Genomic DNA, 14,537 nt, shown 5'->3' with positions numbered 1-14,537 from the left:
ATTTCGAGGTTGAACTTCAGAGTTTTTAAGGTTAGTAGGACATCTGGTGGTCGAACAATATTAGTTTGCCAAACTAATTAACCGTATAGTTTTTCAAGGGATCAACCAACTGGCTAGCCTACCTGACGTGATGACATCCTCCACAGTTAGCCCAGCCTCATCAGCCATAAAACCAACCACAGAAAACGTTACAAAACCAGCAAAAAAGCTGGTGAAGCAGTTTATGAGGGGCACGATAACAGCATCTCTGGAAGAAGGGGGAAGGCAGATATGGGATGCTAGACAGAAGTGAGACTTGAAGCCGCCCGAAGGAATGAGAAAGAAGCAAAGTGAACACGGACGTACATGTACATGTATAATGAAAAGAGTATGCTATGCATTTCACGCAGCAGCACGGATTGCAAAACACCAAGCTTTTCTTCTACATTTCTGACAGTAATAGGTATTATGAGTGCAATAATATTGCATATTAGTCATGTATATCATTTTTTGTCGATTGTTGATGTCGTTCACTCCACCAGGTTTAAAAGAGTGGAATCAATAAGCACTGATTTCACTTGCAGCTTACATAACGGACTTACTTCGAAACAGTGAGGATGATGATGGTTAAATTGTGATGACGACGTACATGTAGACGATAATTGATATTCATAATGAACGAGCGGGTAGGTTTAAAATGAATACGAGGAAAGAAAGAAAATTCCGGCGGTTATGAAAAGAACTTACATACCTGTACATGTTGTGATGAAACTTGTTATAACTTGCCATGGTGATGATACCACCCCAAGCAGGTCCCAGAGAATAGAAGATTTGCATGCAAGCTTCTGCCCAAACCTGGAAGATTAAACGAACTGTGTAGAAGCTATAGCGTGCCGGTGTAATGTTTTTGAGTGTTTCTGTTTTTGAGTGTTTCCCCTCATTGTTTGGGAACGCTCAAAAATAGATTGACAAGTTTTTCTGTGTATCCCCCCTATTGAAAAGTCGTGGTCTCTCTAGCTGCCTATTGTTTGGAAACACTGACACATGGGAAACAACCACAGATGTTACACCGGCACCTCTCAACCGGCACAGCGTCTATTAAATTGGAACGGCAGCAGGGAGCCATATGCCTGGAAAGCATTCTTTTTTAGGATGTCGAGAAGTGCTCTTAGCGGGATTGCTGTAGTTGCATGGTTAGTTTCAGTGTAACCTCTACCGGTGTTGATATCAGATTACAAACCCACAACTTTGATGTTGATAAGTCTTGGATGAAGGGCTAGGGTTCAGGTTATTGTAAAGGGTAAGGGTGCATTAGAGACTGGCGTAAAAATGTCCACACGGTCTGATAATAATGGTATACCATAGATGTCAGTTTTTCATTCCGATCAGTGACGAATGAAATTACCTTAAAATCCAACAGTCTGTTGAAATCGGGTCTCAGGTAGTAGACGATGCCGGTGGCAGCACCAGGCAGAGTGCAGCCTCTTACTAACAGGATGATGAGGAACAAATATGGTACCGTAGCAGTCACATATACAACCTGAAGGTTTAAGAAGTTGAAGAAATTACATCGGTCAAGTGGGTGTGATTATGGTTTTTAATTCGTGAAAAAGTACTGTATTTAAGGAGTTTTTGTGATCGAAATATCGTTGTATAACCATGTAGTGCATATGGAAATGTAACTTATTAGCGAAACATCTGCTGAACGATAAAGGGCAGATAGTGTTGGAGTTGGTCAAAGTGATGACATTGCACGTTATACTCTTCTCTTAGTTTAGTCACAGGACTCCAAAATGGCTTCCTATTCTTATTCAAGTAAATTGAAATTTGTTTGCTTTTGACGAATCGATTTTTGTTAATTATGACTCAGCGTAGTCATAGTTCCGCGCTGCTTAAATCACACACCTTGCCAACCGACTTGACTCCTTTAACAACAATAAGTATGTTGACAAGCCATCCCGCAAGATGGCAGAGGACAAGCTGCCATCGCAGTCCGCCGATGTTATCAATGCCATCGGTCATCTCCAAGTTGTTGTATCTAGAAATTGAGAAAATTATATGCAAGTCGTTTAAGTCCGTTTTATTGAGAAGTGCTCTAACAGAAAAGGTCGGAGAACATTATTTTGTGCTTGGGAATTCTTGGTTACCAAATACTGCTCTCTCGATTGGTTGTTAAAGGACATTCGGCGATATGAATAAAGACTAGTACCGGTAATGTTTTTACTGTGACCGTCATGTACGTTTACACCAGGCCTTTTTGTGCATATTTGCCCAAGTTCTCTTTTGAGACATGTATGACACTTTCAGTTATGCAGTGCCAACAGCATTTTTCAAGAATATGAAACATCGATATAATCATCCGGAAGGTGAGCCTAATTCAAGAGTATGGTACTGTATGAGGCGAGATGTAGGAATCTAATTACATGTATTTCCCTAAATTATTTGAAACAACCTCATTCTTTCAGACAATAAATGAATATATTTTACTTATTTCAATTTTTAAGACAATTATTTTTGCAAATAATTACATTCCCACATGGCGCCTCACAGTACTGTCCTTCGGAGACTTTTGGGAATTCTTGCTGAAGTTGAGAGCCGATGATAGAATATTTTCAACTCTGAAAATGAACTGGTCAAGCACTTTGTCATCAACCGATCACTTACTGCCAAAACTCTTCACTTGGTGTCATAAGTCTCCGGGTTATATTGAGGGAGGACGCGTTCCCCTCGACGAGCGCGACATTAGTGACATCGTAACTTAGACTACCATTAGTTGCGTTTAGCCCAACACTGGCGTTCACAAAAGTCAAGTTGAGGTAGCTCATATTCATGCCACTTCTGCTGGTACAGAACTCTGTGTTCCACTCATTGTCGCATGTGGCCCAAGGGAGGGGGTTTTGAAACGAGTTACCCAGGTAGTAGAGGACCCATGTGATGATCACTTGATAGTAGACGGTACAGATCCAAGAAAGGACAATCATGCCCCAACCGAGACCTGTTAAAACACGAAGAGATACGAGTAGGCCGGTGTAGTAGTAAAAAATGTCCCCTTCGAATAAGTGTTCGGCAATTGTACACTGATGCTTATTGTAATGGATCTATGGACTTCTACACCGGGTCTAAAGACTTTTGATACCATGAAATTATGTATCGGCATCATACATTAGTCAAGAGAGTTTTCAGGAACGGGTTAATAGATATACAAAGTGTGGTTCCGATTAATAATAATTCCAATTCATGAATAATTGGTCACCTCCCAGATATTAGGTCAATCGTATAGGGCTGCCCTGGGCATGTACATTATTCTTTCTGACAGCTTTTTTATCGATTTCTCGTCCATGGTTACCTAAAGTTAATATACGCACCTTTAGCTAGTGGGCAAAAATACCACACGTTCAAGGCACTCCGACTGGAGAATTGTGCTATGGCCACTTCCATGAAATAGAGAGGCAATCCTCCAACAGCAAGGAAGATAAAGTAAGGTACAAGAAAGGCACCTGGAAATGAAAATGAAAAAACATCTTTATAATAATACTAATAAAAATCTAAATTCAACATTCTGAGATCCCCGATAGCAGTATATATTCAGTTTCCCACACCCAAAAAGGTCAAGGTCAAAATGATGTTTTTCTCACCTCCTCCATTTCTCATACAGAGATAAGGGAACCTCCAGATATTTCCAAGACCAACACAATATCCAACACTTGTCATTAAGAAGTCTATCTGTCTCCCCCAGTTCCCTCGCACCTTGTTCTCGTCACCCGACGTTTCGCTGTCTTCACTGCGAGCTTCCACATCGATCTGTTTATCCGGGGGCTGGAAGGACTCCAACTCTGCCATCTTAAATTCGCTTGTTAGAGTCATGTTTAACGACCTTCCTGAATGATAAACACGATAGAAATGGGAAGAAATCCAAATCTACAGGGTTTGAAAGCTTGTCACACGTTATACCATGTTTGTGTCTAGTATCGGATCACAACGCTCGAACGACTGTCAGCCATGTTTCAACGCCCTCAGATATGACAGATTACTAGCAATTCACAATGGTGCAACCGTATTTACAAATTGTTCGCCGGATGTGGCGCACCGATGAGCATCAATTCACACATAATTCAGAAAAATGACTCATTGTCACCTCGCGCGAATTGATCTTGAATTCGAATAACTTCTCATCAGACAGTCCCTCATCAACAGGCCCTCGCCTTACAATGTTCGAGCCATTGTCTGGCGTCTTTTACCGTGAAAATCTATTGTAAGGATGGTTTGTTGGTCCGACCCTAGGTGGTACTGGCGTATCTGGCAAAGGGCCTGTATACTTATGGTTCCATTCAGAAACTCCTATATGACTTGATGAAAAATCAATTGCTTTGATACTGGAAAGGCATTGTATCGCTCGTTGGAAATTCTCTGAAGAACGCACATGTACAGTGACGGCGAAGAATGATAAACCTTTCAGAAAGTCCAGTAAAAATAGAGAATTTGATATTTTACACTTACCAATTTACGTTCGGAAGGGGGACGTGGCTGCCCCAAATGATTCCTTTACTGTAGAAATTGCAATGTGTGGCCAATGGGCAGTGGGAGATTAGTAAATACCCAGTGAATACAAGATTTTCAGCTTTTATAATCCACTAATATATACACGTCTTTTCGCGCAGGGGCTAAATTGATCCGAGACGGCCTTAAAGAAAAAGAAAAAAACATATATGGTATATGGTGAACCATGGAGGTAAACCTCCATCGGTGAACGAACTCGTATTATTATTTGTTGTGAATAGGCCTAACACCCTCCCTAAATATTACACACAGGTCATAACCTGTACAATACTAGTCATGGCAACCTATGTAATATCATAGCTTATTCATATAAAAAACTTACCGCACTCTCGCAAACTAGTGATTTTGCGACAGCCTGTCGAACGCGACACACCTGTATTTAAGGGCCAAATTCATAAAGGGGGTTTAAGGGTTAGACGTGTGTAACTTCTCCCTGATCAGTTTCAGAGCCTATTCATATTCTGTGAAGATTTACATGAAGGACCTGAATATGTCTATTCGGGAGTTAAACGCTGTTTTAAGCTAAACGCCCTTTATGAATTTGGCCCTGTTACAGTATTCATCCACTGACATGACAGAACTCCTCAATACTGTGAATGTTCTGATAGTTCCTCGGCTAAATTTGACAATCGTTTGATAAGTCGAGCTCCTAAAAATCTGTCATTGTAGCTAGATAACCTTTGCATACCTCTTAAAATGTTTACAATACTTGAAGCAATTGTACACGACGTGGTAGCGATATCAGGCCAAATTGCATGTGCATGCAGGCGAATGGATATAGATTTTTCTTTGTCACGCATACCGAGTTCGGGCGACCTCAAGCACCTTTTCAAGGTAATCGGAAAAACGCTGACCGACCGACCTACCGACCTACCAACCCACGCCGTTTCGTAGTTGAGTCTCAGGTCTGATAAGTCAATGTGATATATCCAATCCACGATAGCAGGTCATGTGAAATGAAATTGTAAACAAGCGCATGTGCGCTGTTGAAATGACAACAAATGCATATTGCGCGTTGCAGTTCATGCATTGCATCGGTCGAGACACTCGAGTAGAAAAACTACAGTGCATAGATTAGACCCAAATCATGTTTTTATATCCACCGACCATGTAGGCAGAGCATATCTTTAGAGTATCGTTATCAGTTCCTTACCGCGTGGGCTCGTTTTCCCGTTATAATTGACTGAAGATCCTGTTGTCAGACATGTCGGAATCCATCACGTCCATTACGCTGGGCACTACACGGTATACGGTAAAAAAGCAACGGAAAAAAGGAAAACGGAAAAAAAGCCCGGTAAAAAAGACAACAGGTAAAAAAGGCAACGGTAAAAAAGGCAACGGAAAAAAAGACAACAGGTAAAAAAAGCAACGGTAAAAAAAGCAACGGTAAAAAAGGCAAAGGTAAAAAAGGCAACCGGTAAAAAAAGCAACGGAAAGAAAGACAACCAACTAGGTAAAAAAGACAACAGGTAAAAAAGATGACTACTATCAAAGAGGACCCAATTAACTTTCACACTACAGCCAAATTAGTTGTACTGATTTACTAGTATTCAGTATTGCCTCATTTCCAGAGGAAGGGTTCCATCTTATTAGCCAATAAAGCGTCATTAAAGGGAGGAACATCATCGCTCTAGGGCTCTAGGCATGATAGGGCTGTCGGAGTGCCGGTGTAACATCTGTGGTTGTTCCCCATGTTTCAGTGTTTCCAAACAATAGGCAGCTAGAGAGACCATGACTTTTCAATAGGGGGGATACACAGAAATACTCGTCAATCTATTTTTGAGCGTTCCCAAACAATGAGGGGAAACACTCAAAAACAGAAACACTCAAAAACATTACACCGGCTGTGCAGTGGAAACATCAGCGTCTGTCACCACACCTCCGAGGTCCCGTGTTCAATTCCCGGTCTGTCCGGCACTTTATGTCATAGAGTGGGCGGTTTCCTCTGTCGTATCCGGTTTCCTTCTACATCGTACATGTACACGTTTGCTTTACAATTGCCCAATATGATTTGAGAGATAATAATGTCCAAGTTGACGCTCAGCTCTCAACTCAATATGTTTTATCATCGCTCTATTTGGCGAGTGTAGGCCCGTCCTTGGTCGAACACCGTTTTGGTTGGAGAGATGCGCCTGAGTTGGTCTTTTTTTACCAAGATGGTTGCCTTTTTTTCCGTTGTTTTTTTTACCCGTTGTCTTTTTTACCCGTTGTCTTTTTTACCTAGATTGTTGCTTTTTTTTCCGTTGCCTTTTTCCGTTGCTTTTTTTACCTGTTGTCTTTTTTTCCGTTGTCTTTTTACCTGTTGTCTTTTTAACCTGTTGTCTTTTTTACCGTTGTCTTTTTTACCGGGCTTTTTTTCCGTTGTCTTTTTTCCGTTGCTTTTTTTACCTAGATTCGCACTACACAGATACATGTGCTATAGAAAAGCGAAAGGGATACTGTATATGACGGTAGGTCGGTAGGTTGGTCGGTCGGTCGGTCGGCGTTTTCCCGGTTACCCCTTTTCAAACGAAATAAATGAGCACGCATCAGAGTAATACTTTTGGATTTTGCGGTAGATGAATTTAGAAATGAATTTTAATTTACTTATTCATGCACTGTTAGTGTAAATAAAACCAACAGGGATGACGGCATCTACATGATCGTGTCCCACGTCGGCCTTCCGACGCCTCAGACGGTATCAAAGGAATTGATAAGGGAGTATCTGAATGGAATTCAATTGCGGGCCATATTTTCCTCATCAGGCCGAATCTAACTTTTAAGTGATCTGTGCCGGACTCCTACACAGGAGAGGAGAAGGTACACTTTCACCACCCGAGAAAATGTAAAAAGTAGGCTAAATCGCTGGTCAATCGGTTTACACTAATCGACGACTCTAGCCGCCAAGGACGCAAAACTATTTTTAAAACTCTCTCTTTAATGATGTAATAAGTCATGAGTATTTTTCGTGCATGGGACAATTTTCAAGTTAATTTCGGGGTTCAATTCCAATATAGAAAATATAAATGAATATTCGGTCACCTCTCAGATGTTACACCGCAAATGCCGAGTTGTTACTGTGTAGCACTCCTTCGCCAGATTTAGCACTGCTGTGAATTAGTCTGTATTCATTAATCAATGGATGCCATTAGCTTCAGGCAACATTATCGAGTGTGTCACTCTGTAACTACATTGAAATTCGTCATCGATTTATAAAGGGTAATAGGTCCACCACGTATCAATAAAAAATGACATTATACAACAGCTATATGTACAATGTAGTTATTGGGCCTATTGATGGGGGGGGGGGGGGGGGGGGGGCTCGAAATGTGTTGTTTTAGCACCGCCAGCATGCCGGAATGCCAGATTGGATATTGGATATTGGATATTGGATATATTGGATATTGACTGGCGCCATCTGTCGTAGTTGGTCCAACTATCCCTAATCATCCGAAGTTCTGACAGTTGTCGATGAGAGTGTTCCTTTAAGAATAAAGATCAAATCGAGACGATAAAGTTTCCATATTGAGAGAAGCAAAGAAAATTTAAGGTTGACGGTGAAGAATCCAAGTTGAGAAGTCCCTCTTTGGCCCCCATTGTTACGATCACAAAATTGTCCGAAATCATACTCTCGTACATGTGCGTGTGATGTAACAAAATGTCAATTCCCGGTTTTTCCGGTGACGTCACCACCGGACTTCCCTCGTAGAATCAAACAAATTTAATCAAAGCACATGTGAACACTGTGCGTCACCTCATGAATATTTTATGTTTATGGACTTCCGCTAGTAAATGCCGTTTTGATTAATACTAGAACAACACATCAGGACAGTCAAGGTCTATACATTACTTACTCCTTGAATTTTAGGCACTGGAAAAGTCATACTAAGCACTGATGGTAAAGACAATAATACATTCAAACAATACATGCATATATCCGGTGTAATGTTTTTGAGTGTTTCCCCTCATTGTTTGGGAACGCTCAAAAATAGATTGACAAGTTTGTCTGTGTATCCCCCCTATTGAAAAGTCATGGTCTCTCTAGCTGCCTATTGTTTGGAAACACTGACACATGGGAAACAACCACAGATGTTACACCGGAACATACAACACGTTTTATCAAAGTTTTGATAAAATCACAACTTATATAGAATAGCTACTCCTTCTTTGGCCTGATGCATGAAATCTTCACCTTCAGCATTTTCGAGATGATGCTGGAACCAATTCGACTGGACATGTTTAAGGTAATTGTTAGCAGGTTTACCCGATGACCAAACCTGCGTGGTCCAACTCCAATTGAGCCTACGTGTTAGCAAATCGCTGTTCCACCTCATTATCACGTTGGCGTCTAAGCATCATTTGTCCAAGGTTATGCAAATACATGTACTCTAAAACAATACTCAAATCATATTAGCCAATTTTCACCTTCAGACGAAACAATCACCATTGACCAGGAGCGCGAATTTATACACATTTTAGACAAAGGGTAGACAAACACAGCGTTGATGTTATCATTGTGTAACATCGTTATAACAACGTTACGCTGTGATACCGCGCTGACGCGTTTCCGTGTCTCTGATTTGCGTTTATCTGTTAGATCGATACTGGGGTGATCTGTGATCTGCTGCAGGAGGTTCCCATCAGAGAGCGACCCGTATCGGCGATCATGTGGTAATGAGAACCAAGGCACCTTGTCGCAGAGGAGTCCGTTGGGGCTAGCGGTGAAACTAGGTCACCTTGTAGAGTTGTGGTCCGTGGGGGCAGTCAGGACCTCGAGGGCGGAACATTTCATCTAATTGCCACGAATTTGCACCAAGCGAATTTCATATTTTTTCGCGGATCGAATTTTCCCTTTTTTCTTCGTTTGATGGATTTGCAGTGATTTAACAGCACATAGTAGGAGAACGTGAACGGCCTAAAGATGCCAAGGTGGTTTAGAATCGGAGATGGAGGTAAGTTCTCAATGAATACTTTTTTTAATCGCACAGTCCTTAAACACGCCAAGACATTTTATCATTAAAAAGCACTTAGCCTGAATTTTTCGATTGACCTAAATTCTTAAAACGGGCGCGGCCGGCCAATGACGATATTTTTGTCAAAACTTTATTTTCTTACTTTATTCTGTTTGGTATTTTTAACAAAGTGCCGATATCTATAGAAAATAGTGTAGTGAAAAGCACTCTTGAACAATATAGCCAGTGGAGTCGGAGTTCTGAAAGGAATGAGGATTGTGGTAGTGCGAGAAGTCTGCGTTCTTTTTAGCCGGTTCATTGTTCGATATCTCCTGCGCTTTGGAAAAACTCGCTAAGGAATGTGACGCGAAACCCGAACAAAAAGGCTCTCGAGGCTGCTATCAAAAAAACCAAACTACGACGTCACCAAATATTGCGCGAAATTCCATTCCCACCAAAAAACATTACAATTGGTCCTTTCTGGGCCGGAATTGAAAAAATATTTTTCTGTTTTATTAGCCAGTCAGCAATGAAAACAAAATTCTGAGGCGAACAGTTTAGAAAATGATATTTGCAACCCGATAAAAATGGATAAAAACGATACCAATTGATATGTATTCCCATTCTTAATTTTTTTACGGGTGGGGGTGCGGTTGAACTTCGACATAAGCTAGGTTCAGCATTCCTGTATACTACCTTAGAGTAGAGGTTACTTTGAGATACTACGGTCGAAAAATCACTGATAAAAGCGACCAACACAATCTGTGGCAGAATCGATCAATGTCAGCTCTATGATCTTTACGCCTCACGATATCAACCGCATTTCACAACTCTGATTCCAATCTATAGCATTTCGCCTCCAACTCATCGATTCGTTGAAATGGCTTATTTACTTCAGTTTATTTTGCAATTTACCCCCACTGAGCCATAGCATTATGCGGCTGTCAGAGTGATTAGGATAAACCGTGGGTCAAACAAACTCCTGGGGAGCGTGCGTACGGACAAATGTACACGAGTTCCACATGCTAGGTCTCACAGTGATGTCTGCTCGGTACATTGTAAACTGCCATGTACGGCTGTTTCTGAGTATATTAATACTTTCATCACATTTTTTTGCCTTGCTGATGTCATAACTCTTCAATCACGACAGAGATACAAAATACATGTAGTGGCATGCATGTGCGTATAAATTTGAAAAATGCCACCGTATTTTTTATTTATGAATGAGAATATCCGCTCATCGCAGGAAGAACCTTTGTATACGGCTCTCTCTTGCAGGACCAGGGTAGTTTTAACTACCCTGGATTAATGGGAGAAGAGGGAAATGAGAAATGGGAGAATGTGTTTTTAACGAAAGGTTCAAACTTCCTTTGAAGTGCATGTATACATGTAGTTTCAATGATAATTCAAATGTTATTTAAAAAAAAAATGTACGCAATACATGTACGATGTAACAGTTACAAGTGTTTTCCGCGGTTTTTCTTTTTTTCATGCGGTTAATTCCATTCTTTACTGTCCCTATGCCTCATGCACGATGTATATTCAAGCCGTTATTCTTGAAATAAAATTGTGAAAAGGATTTCGAATTGGAACAGAGAAATTTGAAGGTAATTTCGATATTTTTGATTATTATTATTGACAGAGAAAATAAGTAGGATTAGCAATGTATTTCTTAAAAAAACAATATATAATAATCGGTAAGAAAGTATCCACCAAGTAGTGAACATCGGATAGATTCAAGGTCGCCCAAACTTAAATTGTGACACTGATGGTTTTCTTCTCAATACATTTAAATGATATCACTCTGAATCGTTTTGTTTTCAGCTGTGTCATCCTATGAGATGTTCGATATGGACGGGAAAGGTAAGAAAATCTTTGAATATATTTTTTTCTCAAATATAGCCTACTGAAGATGCATTTAAGTAGGCCACTTGTGGCCAACGTTGTGCTTTTTTCGTCTGAGGCCATTATGTCGTCTTATCGATCAATTCATGTAACTTTCTGTTGCAATTAACTTATACACTGTGCGTTCGTTGACGACTAATTTGACAACATTTTAATATCGTATTATTCCTAAATTGGTTTGAATAGTACCATTTCTGACACTGAACGCATCACTGTACCAACTAATGACACTATTAAGGCAGGCTTACCATTTCAACGCCAACAAGACCTCTGGGATTTATTAGGAATGGCTGCAAAATGGAAGGTCAATGACTCTATTGGCATTCCCCGGTAAGGATAGACCATAGAATCGGCTGGACCGTTCTGCTTGCTTCTTGATGGGTTATTGCTTCATAAGTTTATGATCGAACGTTTTTTCAAACCAGCGCCGTATATCGTCAACGGAGATTCAGTTTTTCAGCGCTCACGAATCGTCAGTGTCAATTCCCGATCAACAGTTTTTTTCGCCACCGCCATCTGAAACAGGACGGCCTTATTGGTAGCCAATGCATTTCATGCCCACACATAGGCTAGAAGGATTTATGGCTGCTACATTTTACAATAGATTTTAACATCATAAATTTCCAACAAAATCACAACATGCTGCATTGCGATGGTCAGACTGTGGCTGTTGGGCGCGCGTTCCGCCGTTGGTGTTGCTCGCCTGCTGACGCTCTTCACCTCTTCTCGAACAGTTATGCCTTGCGCAAGACTGGTTGCGTATTTTTAAATAAAAAAACCTGAATCCGCTTATAAATTTGCTAAATGGAGAAACTGAGCTTAAGTGGAAGAACATGTACTCTGTAGTAACTTTAGCCACTTGGCGTAGTCACGTCACACATTAGCGAAATGACTTGACACATTGCAGAAGTCCTTATGATATCCATGAAGCGTTTGATATCGTGGTCTTGTCATTTTAAGATGATGTTCCGGAAGTTTCGACTCTCTTGATTCAATAAAACTCTTTCTGCTTCATCGTAGTCTTTGTCTATTATAACATTTTGCTAAAGAGTCACAGCTTCATCGTTGACCCCTTTTCTCAAGAAATATTACTGCATGTACGTATATGGACGCTTCCTTTGTTGGTCGTGATCGAAAGTTAAGTTTCTGTATGACACGGAAAACGATAGTTCTTTTCTATCTCAGTAAAATTATGTTGCAATTTTCTTAGACATGATGACCAGTTTTGTCAAGGAATTTGTTTGATTCAAAAATATCCCTTTGAAACATTCCTTAGTCCTTGACGAACGGTTAAAATTTGTCCATGAATGACGGACCGTTAAGACACTTTTGAAGCTCCATTCTTGATCTTTTCGCGATATTTTTTGTTTTTCAAAACCAGAGAACATTCTACCTTCGATCAGTTTGTTGGCTTTTTTACTCGGGACTATAATTGGACTTCGATCCCGTCATTCTTTCAGCATCTATTTTCACATCCGCCATCTCAAAATCACTGTCATCAGCACCCGGCACTCGAAGGGAGTGCTCGCCTGGGACAAGCTATTAGATCCCGACAGAAGAGCTCAAGAAGCCGCCTTCAACAACGCCATTCCATTATTCGCGAGGTCTGGTATCGTCATCTAACCTAACAAATCAATACATGACAATTAATCCGATCTCTGGGGCTTTGGAGGAAAATTACAGGGCTAGCTCCCAAATCCCTCTCAGAATATCACCATCCCGCGATACCTCCAATAAACGTTCGTAAATATTCATGGAATCAGTTGCTTGTGTTTTGATGGGCGTTTAAGACCAGTGGTTATTACAGCTGCTTGACTTGCCCGGACTGATCGGTTACACACATGAATCGTATGCTAAAATGTTAGCTGATCGTTTTCTGATTGTATCTCGCAATCGATGGGTAATTTAACGGGAGTGGGAGGCATCTTGATTTGGCCAAAGATTTGACATACCACCGATTTGTATCAAAAGCGTGACGCGTACATGGCCAGCTGAGGAAGGTTGGGTCTGGCCTAGCTGTAATGCTAGAGCAAATAGTTGACACCTTAACAAACGTATGAAGAAATGATGCCAAAGAAAGTAGGGCAAAAGTCGCCCTCAAGTTAATCATCATTTCAAGGAAACCTGTCTACAAAATATCGCTCTAGCTCGACAAAGGTACCTTTCAAATGTTATCCATTAAGGACCTGGTGATACTGAATGTAGAATTTAGTGATAGTGAATTGGTGAGAAACTTGGCACCAATGTGTAACCTTTCCACATGTCGAAGATATGTTTTCAAGAAAGTCTCCTTCTAGACGTAATGGCGATATTATGCCAGCTATTTAATTAACCATTATACTGCTGATGTTTGGTAGACAGGAACCCGATGGATCATTACTCAGCCCTTTAATCATATCTGACTTCATATAGAACTGGTAATCAGTTGGGAGGTATGGCCCTGTCAGCTCGCGGCATACCGGGACTCCTGTGGTGCTCTTCCCGAACATTCATCGCACTATTTCTTTTATCAATCTATCAGTCATAAACTTTGATAACGTCTGATGGATGTCTATGCATCATAATCATGAATATTCATGAGATAATACGCCAAGCGATCAATCTACACACAAAGCAATGACGTAATAACCTGATCTCATAATCAGCCATCTTGACGTGCGGAAATTTTAATCCCTTAAGATATGGTTTCCATGGTGACGAAGTCATCAATTAATATTCATACGTTTTGCGCCCGATATGGTACGTCTTACTTTTGTCCTCGATCAATATTCGGTGGTCAAATGAGCCCTGCTCACGTCCAGTCACTGAAACCCTTTAGAAATGGACACCAAGAACACTTGCCCTCCTGAAGGTATTCATCCTGGTGAAATCTCCTTCACTATGACCAGAACCTGAATGGACTATCTTTTTTAAGATACCCAGGCTTTCTGAGGAGTTGTATGTGTTTCGTATTCTGGAAAGCTACTTTTTTTTCAAAGCTGCGTCATATTTTCGAAGAAGATTCACATATAAACATGTTTGAAATGCTCCAACTCAAATGATGGATGTCAAACTTTACTGCCGAAACTCGTGAAGTGATCGCTTTGCAACGAAAGGACGTAGTTGTAGCATTAAACGTTTTTGTTTTGTACTCTATCTGGATCGCCTCTAGTTCTAAGGTAAGTT

General features: G+C 40.7%; 2 protein-coding genes across 9 annotated transcripts in view; one reads left to right on the top strand and one right to left on the bottom strand.

Moving 5' to 3' along the window:
* The window catches only part of LOC135488941 (sodium- and chloride-dependent glycine transporter 1-like), a 234,830-nt gene that overhangs the window by 2,182 nt on the left and 218,111 nt on the right, over positions 1–14,537 (bottom strand). For 2 of the 6 annotated variants that reach the window (XR_010447082.1, XM_064773923.1), the window contains exons 1-9: positions 4,859–5,286; positions 4,477–4,660; positions 3,615–3,857; positions 3,345–3,476; positions 2,644–2,974; positions 1,885–2,017; positions 1,385–1,519; positions 731–834; positions 123–247 (exon numbers count right to left, since the gene is read on the bottom strand). Coding sequence is in view for 5 of the 6 variants with exons in the window: in XM_064773923.1 (XP_064629993.1) it covers positions 123–247; positions 731–834; positions 1,385–1,519; positions 1,885–2,017; positions 2,644–2,974; positions 3,345–3,476; positions 3,615–3,843 (1,189 nt within the window). In the remaining variant the exon portion in view is untranslated. Of the gene's footprint in view, positions 1–122; positions 248–730; positions 835–1,384; positions 1,520–1,884; positions 2,018–2,643; positions 2,975–3,344; positions 3,477–3,614; positions 3,858–4,476; positions 4,661–4,858; positions 5,310–11,620; positions 11,694–14,537 lie in introns of those variants that run through there. The other 4 variants (XM_064773926.1, XM_064773924.1, XM_064773927.1 and 1 more) reach the window with 4 other exon arrangements.
* The window catches only part of LOC135488940 (synaptic vesicular amine transporter-like), a 29,941-nt gene continuing 24,572 nt past the window's right edge, over positions 9,169–14,537 (top strand). For 2 of the 3 annotated variants that reach the window (XM_064773922.1, XM_064773921.1), the window contains exons 1-2: positions 9,170–9,467; positions 11,292–11,330. In XM_064773922.1, the coding sequence (XP_064629992.1) occupies positions 9,437–9,467; positions 11,292–11,330 (70 nt within the window). In that variant the 5' untranslated portion in view covers positions 9,170–9,436. Of the gene's footprint in view, positions 9,468–11,291; positions 11,331–14,537 lie in introns of all 3 variants that reach the window. The other variant, XM_064773918.1, reaches the window with a different exon arrangement.

The sequence above is a fragment of the Lineus longissimus genome, chromosome 6 (genome assembly GCF_910592395.1).
Source record: "Lineus longissimus chromosome 6, tnLinLong1.2, whole genome shotgun sequence".
Lineage (NCBI taxonomy): Eukaryota > Metazoa > Nemertea > Pilidiophora > Heteronemertea > Lineidae > Lineus > Lineus longissimus.
This window is presented reverse-complemented; position numbering and strand designations above follow the sequence as displayed.